This window comes from Pleurodeles waltl, chromosome 4_2 (assembly GCF_031143425.1).
Source record: "Pleurodeles waltl isolate 20211129_DDA chromosome 4_2, aPleWal1.hap1.20221129, whole genome shotgun sequence".
NCBI classification, from domain to species: Eukaryota; Metazoa; Chordata; class Amphibia; order Caudata; family Salamandridae; genus Pleurodeles; species Pleurodeles waltl.
In genome coordinates, this window is record NC_090443.1 from 13,943,673 (window position 1) to 13,956,082 (window position 12,410).

The 12,410-nt window shown below is 47.7% G+C and overlaps 1 protein-coding gene across 12 annotated transcripts in view; it reads right to left on the minus strand.

The window, feature by feature from the left end:
- CACNA1A (calcium voltage-gated channel subunit alpha1 A) overlaps positions 1-12,410 on the minus strand; it is a 1,156,221-nt gene that overhangs the window by 165,978 nt on the left and 977,833 nt on the right. For all 12 annotated transcript variants that reach the window (XM_069230415.1, XM_069230416.1, XM_069230412.1 and 9 more), the window contains 2 exons: positions 12,205-12,314; positions 10,911-11,049 (listed from right to left, as the gene is read on the minus strand). In XM_069230415.1, the coding sequence (XP_069086516.1) occupies positions 10,911-11,049; positions 12,205-12,314 (249 nt within the window). The remainder of the gene's footprint in view (positions 1-10,910; positions 11,050-12,204; positions 12,315-12,410) is intronic.

The window sequence follows — 12,410 nt, forward strand, 5'->3', positions numbered from 1 at the left end:
TATGGTAACTTTAGAGTGGGGAGGGGTCAATGGCCTGAAACAGGTGGTGGTCTCCTCAAATATCCCAGTAGACTGTTTGCTTGGAAATGACCTGGAGTCCTCAGCATGGGCTGAGGTAGAATTGAAAACCCATGCAGCCATTCTGGGTATCCCTGAACTGGTGTGTGTCAAGACAAGGGCACAGTGCAATGCTCAGGGTGAAAAAGTAGAGCTGGAGCCTGGAAAAAGGGCCCAGCCTACCAAGAGAAAAGGAAAGACAACTGGGAAACCAGCTGCAACACAACAACAAAAAGAGAACCTCTCTTCTCAGGAAGAAGTTCTGCCCTCTGAGGGAACTGAGCCTCTGGAGTTAGAACCTTATCAGGTTGAGCTCCTAGGCCCATGGGGACCCTCAAGGGAGCAATTGTGTAAGGGGCAAGAAACCTGTCCCTCGCTTGAAGGCCTTAGGCAGCAAGCTGCTGAAGAGTCCAATGGCAAGAAAACTGCAACACATAGGGTCTATTGGGAAGATGGACTCCTTTACACTGAGGCAAGAGATCCCAAACCTGGTGCCACTAGGAGAGTGGTAGTGCCTCAGGAGTTTAGGGAGTTCATACTGACCTTAGCCCATGATATTCCTCTTGCTGGGCATTTGGGACAAACCAAGACGTGGGAGAGACTAGTCAACCACTTCTACTGGCCCAACGTGTCCCAGAAAGTCAAGGAGTTTTGTGTCTCCTGTACCACCTGTCAAGCCAGTGGTAAGACAGGTGGACACCCAAAGGCCCCCCTCATTCCACTTCCAGTGGTGGGGGTCCCCTTTGAAAGAGTTGGTGTGGACATAGTGGGTCCACTAGAACCTCCTACAGCCTCAGGGAACATGTACATACTAGTAGTAGTGGATCATGCTACTAGATACCCTGAAGCTATTCCCCTTAGGTCGACTACTGCCCCTGCAATAGCCAAGGCCCTCATTGGTATTTTTACCAGAGTGGGTTTCCCTAAGGAGGTGGTGTCTGACAGAGGTACCAACTTCGTGTCAGCATACCTGAAACACATGTGGAATGAGTGTGGAGTGACTTATAAATTCACTACACCATACCATCCACAAACTAATGGCCTTGTTGAGAGATTCAACAAGACATTAAAAGGCATGATCATGGGGCTCCCTGAAAAACTCAAAAGGAGATGGGATGTCCTCTTGCCATGTCTGCTTTTCGCTTACAGAGAGGTGCCTCAGAAGGGAGTAGGATTCTCACCCTTTGAACTTCTGTTTGGCCACCCTGTAAGGGGACCACTAGCTCTTGTGAAAGAAGGCTGGGAGAGACCTCTTCATGAGCCTAAACAAGACATAGTGGACTATGTACTTGGCCTACGTTCAAGGATGGCAGAGTACATGGAAAAGGCAAGTAAAAACCTTGAGGCCAGCCAACAGCTCCAGAAGGTTTGGTATGACCAAAAGGCTGCAATGGTTGAATTTCAACCAGGGCAGAAAGTCTGGGTTCTGGAGCCTGTGGCTCCCAGGGCACTTCAGGACAAATGGAGTGGCCCTTACCCAGTGCTAGAGAAGAAGAGTCAGGTCACCTACCTGGTGGACCTAGGCACTAGCAGGAGCCCCAAGAGGGTGATCCATGTGAACCGCCCTAAGCTCTTCCATGATAGGGCTAATGTGAATCTGTTGATGGTAACAGATGAGGACCAGAAAGCTGAGAGTGAACCTCTCCCTGATCTCCTCTCATCAAACCCTAAAGATGGTTCAGTTGATGGAGTGATCTATCCAGACACCCTCTCTAGCCAATAGCAATCTGACTGTAGGAAGGTCCTGCAACAGTTTGCTGAGCTCTTTTCCCTAACCCCTGGTCAGACACACCTGTGTACCCATGATGTGGACACAGGGGACAGCATGGCTGTCAAAAACAAAATATTCAGACAGTCTGACCAAGTTAAGGAAAGCATCAAAGTGGAAGTCCACAAGATGCTGGAATTGGGAGTCATTGAGCACTCTGACAGCCCCTGGGCTAGCCCAGTGGTCTTAGTCCCCAAACCTCACACCAAAGATGGAAAGAGAGAGATGAGGTTTTGTGTGGACTACAGAGGACTTAATTCTGTCACCAAGACAGATGCCCATCCCATTCCAAGGGCTGATGAACTGATTGATAAATTAGGTGCTGCCAAATTCTTAAGTACCTTTGACTTAACAGCAGGGTACTGGCAAATCAAAATGGCACCAGGAGCAAAAGAAAAGACAGCATTCTCCACACCTGATGGGCATTATCAGTTTACTGTTATGCCCTTTGGTTTAAAGAATGCCCCTGCCACCTTCCAAAGGTTGGTGAATCAAGTTCTTGCTGGTTTGGAGTCCTTTAGTGCAGCTTATCTTGACGATATTGCTGTCTTTAGCTCCAGCTGGCAGGATCACCTGGTCCACCTGAAGAAGGTTTTGAAGGCTCTGCAATCAGCAGGCCTCTCGATCAAGGCATCCAAATGCCATATAGGGCAGGGAACTGTGGTTTACTTGGGACACCTTGTAGGTGGAGGCCAAGTTCAGCCACTCCAGCCTAAGATCCAGACTATGCTGGACTGGGCAGCTCCAAAAATCCAGACTCAAGTCAGGGCATTCCTTGGCTTGACTGGGTACTACAGGAGGTTTGTGAAGGGATATGGATCCATAGTGTCAGCCCTCACAGAACTTACCTCCAAGAAAATGCCCAAGAAAGTAAATTGGACCGTAGAATGCCAACAGGCCTTTGACACCCTGAAACAAGCAATGTGCACAGCACCAGTTCTAAAAGCTCCAGATTACTCCAAGCAGTTCATTGTGCAGACAGATGCCTCTGAACATGGGATAGGGGCAGTTATGTCCCAAACAAATGATGATGGCCTTGACTAGCCTGTTGCTTTCATTAGCAGGAGGTTACTCCCCAGGGAGCAGCGTTGGAGTGCCATTGAGAGGGAGGCCTTTGCTGTGGTTTGGTCCCTGAAGAAGCTGAGACCATACCTCTTTGGTACTCACTTTGTAGTGCAAACTGACCACAGACCTCTCAGATGGCTGATGCAAATGAAAGGTGAAAATCCAAAACTGTTGAGGTGGTCCATCTCCCTACAGGGAATGGACTTTATAGTGGAACACAGACCTGGGACTGCCCATGCCAATGCAGATGGCCTTTCCAGGATCTTCGACTTAGAAAATGAAGACTCTCTTGGGAAAGGTTAGTCTCATCCTCTTTTGTTTGGGGGGGGAGTTGTGTAAGGAAATGCCTCCTTGGCATGGTTACCCCCTGACTTTTTGCCTTTGCTGATGCTACGTTTTGATTTGAAAGTGTGCTGAGGCCTGGTAACCAGGCCCCAGCACCAGTGTTCTTTCCCTAACCTGTACTTTTGTTTTCACAATTGGCACACCCTGGCATCCAGGTAAGTCCCTTGTAACTGGTACCCCTGGTACCAAGGGCCCTGATGCCAGGGAAGGTCTCTAAGGGCTGCAGCATATCTTATGCCACCCTGGGGACCCCTCACTCAGCACAGACACACTGCTTGCCAGCTTGTGTGTGCTGGTGAGGACAAAACGAGTAAGTCGACATGGCACTCCCCTCAGGGTGCCATGCCAACCTCACACTGCCTATGCAGTATAGATAAGTCACCCCTCTAGCAGGCCTTACAGCCCTAAGGCAGGGTGCACTGTACCATAGGTGAGGGCACCAGTGCATGAGCACTGTGCCCCTACAGTGTCTAAGCAAAACCTTAGACATTGTAAGTGCAGGGTAGCCATAAGAGTATATGGTCTGGGAGTCTGTCAAACACGAACTCCACAGCACCATAATGGCTACACTGAAAACTGGGAAGTTTGGTATCAAATTTCTCAGCACAATAAATGCACACTGATGCCAGTGTACATTTTATTGTAACATACACGCCAGAGGGCACCTTAGAGGTGCCCCCTGAAACCTTAACCAACTACCCGTGTAGGCTGACTGGTTTTAACAGCCTGCCACACTCGAGAGATGTTGCTGGCCACATGGGGAGAGTGCCTTTGTCACTCTATGGCTAGTAACAAAGCCTGTACTGGGTGGAGATGCTTATCACCTCCCCCTTGCAGGAACTGTAACACCTGGCTGTGAGCCTCAAAGGCTCACCACCTTTGCTACAGCACCCCAGGGCACTCCAGCTAGTGGAGTTGCCCGCCCCCTCCGGCCACGGCCCCACTTTTGGCGGCAAGGCCGGAGGAGATAATGAGAAAAACAAGGAGGAGTCACTGGCCAGTCAGGACAGCCCCTAAGGCAACCTGAGCTGAGGTGACTCTGACTTTTAGCAATCCTCCATCTTGCAGATGGAGGATTCCCTTAATAGGGATAGGAATGTGACCCCCTCCCCTTGGGAGGAGGCACAAAGAGGGTGTAGCCACCCTCAGGGCTAGTAGCCATTGGCCCAGACCTAAACACACCCCTAAATTCTGTATTTAGGGGCTCCCCTGAACCTAGGAACTCAGATTCCTGCAACCTAAGAAGAAGAGGACTGCTGAGCTGAAAAACCCTGTAGAGAAGACGGAGACACTAACTGCTTTGGCCCCAGCTCTACCGGCCTGTCTCCCCACTTCTAAAGACACTGCTCCAGCGACGCTTTCCCCAGGACCAGCGACCTCTGAATCCTCAGAGGACTGCCCTGCTCTAGAAGGACCAAGAAACTCCAGAGGACAGCGGCCCTGTTCACCCAAGACTGCAACTTTGTTTCAAAGGAGCAACTTTAAAACAACTGCGTTTCCCGCCGGAAGCGTGAGACTTGCTACTCTGCACCCGACGCCCCCGGCTCGACTTGTGGAGAAACAACACTTGACCGTGAGTAGCCAGAGTTGCCCCCCCTGAGCCCCCACCGCTACGCCTGCAGAGGGAATCCTGAGGCTCCCCCTGACCACGACTGCCTGACTCCCAGATCCCGACGCCTGGTAAAGACTCCGCACCCGCAGCCCCCAGGACCTGAAAGATCGGAACTCCAGTGCAGGAGTGACCCCCAGGAGGCCCTCTCCCTTGCCCAGGTGGTGGCTACCCTGAGGAGCCCCCCCTTTGCTGCCTGCATCGCTGAAGAGACCCCTTGGTCTCCCATTGATTTCCATTGGAAACCCAACGCATGTTTGCACACTGCACCTGGCCGCCCCCGTGCTGCTGAGGGTGTACTTCCTGTGCTAACTTGTGTCCCCCCTGGTGCCCTACAAAACCCCCCTGGTCTGCCCTCCTAAGACGCGGGTACTTACCTGCTGGCAGACTGGAACCGGGGCACCCCCTTCTCCATTGAAGCCTGTGCGTTTTGGGCACTACTTTGACCTCTGCACCTAACCGGCCCTGAGCTGCTGGGGTGGTAACTTTGGGGTTGCTCTGAACCCCCAACGGTGGGCTACCTTGGACCCGAACTTGAACCCTGTAGGTGGTTTACTTACCTGCAAAAACTAACTAACTCTTACTCCCCCTAGGAACTGTGAAAATTGCAGTGTCTCGTTTTAAAATAGCTATATGTGATTTATTTGAAAACTGTATATGCTATTTTGATTATTCAAAGTTCCTAAAGTACCTACCTGCAATACCTTTCATTTAAAGTATTACATGTGAAATTTTAACCTGTGGTTCTTAAAAATAAACTAAGAAAATATATTTTTCTATACAAAAACCTATTGGCCTGGAATTGTCTTTGAGTGTGTGTTCCTCATTTATTGCTTGTGTATGTACAACAAATGCTTAACACTACTCCTTTGATAAGCCTACTGCTCGACCACACTACCACAAAATAAAGCATTAGTATTATCTCTTTTTGCCACTATCTTACCTCTAAGGGGAACCCTTGGACTCTGTGTATACTATTCCTTACTTTCAAATAGTGCATACAGAGCCAACTTCCTACAACAGGGAATTATCAATAGAATCAGTCAAATGACTCACCAGTCTGAGGTTATTCCCTGCCCTTTGGAAACAAACTGAGAAAGTTTGCTGATGACTGGAGTTTTGTGATGCATGAAACCCTGTGTTGTTGATAGGAGCATTACTGTTGTTGTTGCTGCAGCAAACTCTGCATGTTTGGATTGAGTGGCCATGTTCTGCTTGACCATGTCTTGACAGATGTAGGAAAGTAGCACCTTTCTGGTATAGTTACCTCCACTTTTTGCCTGGCGTCAGTGTGTTTAAACTGTAGTACGCTGGGATCCTGCGAACCAGGACCCCAGTGTCAGTGCACACTCCCCTAAATGTCATTGTTGGTATCTTTTACATCCCAAAGTGGGATACTCATGCACCCATGTAAGCCCCTAGGATATGGTACTTAGGAACCCAGGGCATTGGTACACCAGGGGTCCCTCATTGGCTTCAGCATGTATTGTGCCACCCATGAGGGCCCATGCAAACTGTGACTATAGGCCTGCCATTGCAGCCTGTGTGAAATGGTGCATGCACCTTTCACTCCAGATATAAGGTGTGCCTTATATCATGGTCAATACAATCTGACTCTGTAAGTCACCCCTAAGGAAGCCCCTTTAGCCCAAGTGCAGGGTGCATGGTCCTAAGTGTGAGGGCACCCCTGCAGGAACAAAGGTGTCCCTACAAACCCTAGACTCCATTTCCTAGGCTCTGTAAGTGCTGGGAAGCCATTTTAAAGTATGTAGTGGACACTGATCAACACGAGTGGTCGAACTACATAATGGCTCCATTGAACATAGGCATGTTTGGTATCAAACATGTTGGAATCATGCAACTACACTGATTATGGTGCTAGTTGCATGATACCATGGGGGGGGCCCAGAAGCTGTTCTGCACTCCTGCTGCTGATCCTAACTCAGGCAGGGGAATGCAGAACAAAGGATTTCCTGTAGAACAGAGGTGTGACCACTTCTTCTTTAGAAATAGGTGCTGGGGTAGGGATGCCTCTGGGCACCACCAGACTGGTTTGAAGGGCACAATTGGTGCTCTCCTTCCATAAACTGGTTTGCACCAGTGCAGGAACCCCTGGTTCCTGCTCTGGTGCTACACCACACAAAGAACAGGGGAGTGACCACCCCCCTGTCCAGCTCCTACCCTAGGGAGGTGCACAGAGCTCTGCCAGGTCGCCACTTCATTCTGCCATCTTGGAAATAGTTTGAGCAGAGGCTCCCTTGGAGTATCTGGCTCGTTAGTCCAGCTGTGTGACGTCCCTGACCCCCTCTTAGAGGTGGGTCACTGCAGTAAGTGATCAACCCCCTTCTTGGGTTACTTCAGGGCTCCCCTGCAGGTGGGACTCTAGATTCATCTGCAAGACTTCAGGAACCATCTGCAAGTCTCCTTTGCAAGACACTTCTGCAACCTGGAAACTGGAACTGCTGCAGTTCTTCGCTGGAACCTGAAGCAAGACTGTAACCACTAGGAGGGCTCCTACTGCAACTTTGCTTCCAAATTCCTCAAAGACTTCTACGACCCCATGGCCGTACATCCTCCAGAATCACTGGGACTCTGCCTGCATGTAGGAAAGCAAGAAGGAATCTCCCTTGGTGTGAAGGAGTCACTCCCCTGCACCCACAGGCACCATAACGACGACGACTGGCTTCTGTATCCTGCTGTCTTACAGACTCTCCAAGGCTCTGCAACCCAGGTGGTGGTCTGTGGCTTTCTAAAGGTCTGACCTATCTTCCTTGAAAGTGGGAAGTTTGTGGTCCCTCGCTGGAGCTGCTTGGCTGGAACCCCTGAGCACTGCATCGGCTTGTTGTTGTCAAGGCTTGTTGCTTCTTCAGTCTGAAGACCTCCTAGGTCCAAGAAGCCTCAGCCTCCAGCACTCTCCAATTCCAAGAACGACGTACTCTCTGCACTCCTGCAATGTGGGCATCCCTCTTTGCTGTGCTTCTGAGGCCTCCCTGTGACTCCCTGTGCCTACCGTCAGAGGGTCCTGCTGGGGGGTCCAATGATTCCTCCTGGCTCTCCTGCTTGCTGAGGGCTGGCCCTACCTACCTGCCAAGGATGGGTCATCTGGACCTTGCTGGTCCCCACAAATCCAGCAAACCCCGTTCATCCCTTCTCTGCATTTGCCAAGGCTTGTAGGTGATCATGCTGACCACTGACCCCTCTGAAATTCAACGACCGCCGTGGGATAGCTCGTGGGTAATTCCTGGGAACCTCCTGCATCACAAGGACTCCACAGCTGACCTTCTTCGTCCACCGTCCTTCAGGAAGCATCACTGAGAAAGGTGGGGATTGCCCTCCTGCACTGCCTTGACACCTCTGGGTGGTCTGGACTCTGTCCCCTCTCTCCTAAGGTCTTCTTCCACTAGAATCGACACCAGGGTTCCACTGACCTGGTCAACGGATAACAGCAGCAACTGGACAACTGAGATCCCTACTGACCAGGAGGTTCCAACACAACTGCACCCCTTTGCACCTGGGCTTCCTGGTGTAGGTACTCCACTGTTTTGGGTATCCACGGGTGGGGGCACTATCCAAACTCCCTTGTCCCAACGAGTTTCCTGGGATTCTCTGGTAAGGGTCCGAAAACACGAAAACTCTAACTGTGACTTACCAATGCTAGCCTATGTACACTGACCTAAAATTTCTAATTTGCACACCACGGGTGCCTGGGGAATTTTACCTACTTTCCTTTGGGGTTTACAGTCCTAAGGGTCCTTGGATGATAGTGTAGATTGGGAGTGAGTTTCGCATTCCATTTTTTTAATTTATGGTTTGCCCCCCCATCCCACCATGGGGGCCTATGTTATTTTGTGCCTTTATTTACCTTAGCTAAGTGTATTTTTGTATGGCCATATCTCTGGTTAGCAGATATACCAAAGTTAGTTCTAGAGTGTGTGTTATAATAAATATTACATATTTTTGTAACACTGGTGTGGTTCTTTCCGGTGTGTACTTCACTGACTGACCTGTGTGGGATTTGCAACCGCTTTACCCCCCCTCCTGGATAAACCTTAGCTGCTCTTCACAGCTACCCCTAAGAGAGCTCCGGTTATATGGAGCTGCCTACACTATCACTAATGGTTGCCTGGACTCAGTACAGGGTGCCTCTCCTAGAGGTATACACCATATACTGAGCCAGACTCCTATAGCAGGTGTCTGCTTTTTCTTCATATAGGCACAGTCCAAATAAGCGTGAGCTTTCAAATGGCATGGCTGTTTATCGCTAGGGGACCCAGTTGTTTCTATCCAAGAATATCTCCATACCACAAATACAGACCCCACTTCTCTTGTGACAGCATCATTGGACTCTAGGAGAGATTTCAGAGTGTGCTTGGCTGCATCCATACCAATGTTTAATACATCTGGAAAAGATTTCCTCATTTCTTCTGGAAAGTATAAAATTACAGGATTTGCCACTTTCCCTGAGGCATGAAATAACACAATAAATAATTATTATTTTGTAACTTTAAGAACTGCACTTCTGGAGGCAAACACCATTCTGCTATATTTGACTAGATGCTTGCATGCTTTGTATGGTAAGGTAGAAGGAACATAGCTTCTTCAATAGAGGCTGAACGGCTTGAACTACTAGACTCTCAGGAGATGGGTGTGTATTTAAGATAGGTCAAAAGGAGCAGGTTTATATTTGTGAGAGATATAACTAGCCTTCATTGTTGTAGAAGGAGCAAGAGGCACTGTGCCCAAAGCAAACAGAGTTGGTCAGGATCCAAGAAAGGTCAGAGCTGCTGGTACCATAAACCAGTGAAGGTGCACAAGAGCTTTTTGTATACCACTATATCAAGGTAATAAATAACATGAATCGTATATCATTCTTCATTCTAACCATTATATATTGCAGGAGACATATATTTTTACTATTCCTAATTCTTCATCTATTTAAGTAGACTAACACTGAAATGTAGTTGTTACACCTGCTAAGAGATCTAATATTACTGTGATGTGATATAACACATGCGATACAGTGACCATGGACCAACAAGGCAGCCTCTGGCAAAAACTGGCAACACAGCCGTCCTGAATACCTGGCTTCCAAACTCATCTCTCAAATTGGAATCATCTCCAGCAATGGAATGAGCTCCAAGGAAGAGCTGCCCTTTGATCTTTTACTGTTCTTAAAATGACTAAATGGGAACAATTGTGTTCTTGCAGGAGTTTTTTGTGATGCTTTGATGTGGACCTGGATGAAGACCCGGTCCTAGACTTGGAGTGTGCTCTGGTTCTTCTAGAAGTAGATTTAGAGTGACTGTTCATTTGCACCACCATTAGCTTGGCATCACTCTATGCATAAAAAGGCACAGATCACAGAACTTGCTTCGTGATCGTTAACTACGCAGCACAAGCATTCATTGTGTGAGACTGCTACTGACACTGAGTCAGCAAGCTGAATGGGGATTTAAAACCAACGATTTGGTTGGAGACTTATCTCCTTAGATAAGAAAACCTCAAAAGAGTTTAGAAATATTTGCCAATAATGAACCACAACTCTGTATCCAGCGTCTGTGAAGACATAACAAAACAGAACTGATATATGTATAGAGCACATCAATTACGGTGTCATCTTGTAACACAGATCAACACTTGATGGGTACCTTGTAGTGCAGATGAAGGACAATGACTTTGCATTTTCCAGATCTAGCCTGATGCCTGCCGTAAAAGTTTATGTAATGACTATGAAGGAGTAAGTATACATTAGAAACAAAGAACGCTGTAGGAGATTTAGAGAGTGCAGTAAACAACATTGACAGTGTTGAATAAGGTCTATAGAGCCACTCTGGTAGAAACAGGGATACTTGAGTGAGACAGAGGGAGTAAGTAGGGCAGATAAGCCACCAGTGGGAGCACAAATAGAATGGTTGAAAAAATGGATAGATGGAACAAAGGAAATGGTGAGACTGAAAATGAAAGACAAAGGGTCGATAAGTAAATTCATAATGCACACCCTAGATGAGCAAATAATTTACATCCATTCAGGAATGCTTTAGGAGAGAAATATAGAGATATAGGTACCTGAGAATTTGGACGGCTGTGAGGCACGCTTTCTGGTCGACCCCTTTCTGGACTCCAGGTCCCTGTTTTCTGGAACATTTCCTGCGCTCGTTGTGTCACCCACGACTGACTCTCCTTCATTCCTCCATCAGGAGCATTTCTGCAGGAAACAAGACAAGGCTTGTGCTCTATATGAAAGAAATTCTAAGATACATACTCTAACCACAACAAAGACTTACCATAAAGGGAATCACTTCCTAATATAGCTATTCCTTCAAATTCACCTAGCACATCGCAATGAGAACAGTGTCAGAAGGGACACAACTTCACCAGTCCAATACCTGTTAGAATAACTATTAGGGTGTCTGTAGAAGTACTGTAGGAGCCCAGGTTACAGGGAATTGTGCAGGAATAATGCAGGTAGGAGACCTTTTCCAGAGGTGATAACAGAGGAGTACATTTTTGAGGGAAAGACAAGGAAACTGTAGAGAATGCTGAAGAAATGCAGACTACACGGTGAAGCACCTGTGTTTTAAGCAACATAGGGCCACATTTCCAAAACCAGGTTTTGCGACTCGCGAATTGCGAGTCAGAGCGCCTCGCAATTTGCGAGCCGCAAAACCTGATGTACAACAGTGTCAATGACACTGTTTGCGATTCCCAATGGGGTCGCAAATGACTGACCTCATTAATATTCATGGGGTAGGTCGCAATTTGCAACCCCTTTGGGAATAGCTGCCCTCACAGGGATGGTGGCCTGCTGGAGACAGCAGACCACCATGTCTGTGACTGCTTTTAAATAAAGTAGTTTTTTTTTTTTAAACGCAGCCTGTTGTCCTGAAAGGAAAACGAGATGCATTTCAAAATCAAAAATGAAAAGTTTCTTTTCATTTTTTCAGAGCAGGCAGTTCTGCTCTGAAAAAATATTTTCGCTACCATTCACAAAGGGGAAGGGGTCCCATGGGGACCCCTTCCCCTTTGTGAATGGGTTAGCACCAGTTTGAAAGTGGTGCTAACTGCGCTTGTTTTGCGACTGCATTCGTGGTCACAAAACAATCATACATACCATCTAGATTCGGTATTAGGAAGGGACAACCTTGTCACTCCCCTTCCTAATACCGAATCCCATAACCCAAACTGCGATTCAGTAACAAGTTATCGAATCGCAGTTTAGTCTTTGTACATCCCAAATAGCATTTTTCAAGTCGCAAAAGGCCGATTCGCGGTTTGCGACTTAAAAACTGCTTCGTACATCTGGCCCATACTGTTCTTTGGTTTTGGAAAAAGAGAATAAAGTAAAAAAAAAAAATCTTACGTGTCATTTCCTTGTTCCATTTGTGAGGACGGCAAAGGATTATGTCCAAGGCCGCCTTCCTCTGTTGGTGATGGTGGTTCCATTCGTTGAAACATTAGAGGTGTTCGATTCTGTAAATGAGTTATTAGAGATAGTGACTTATGTGAATGGATACAACACAACCAGAGGATTCCTCTCAGAGAAAAGCAAAGGTTAATTCGAAGAAG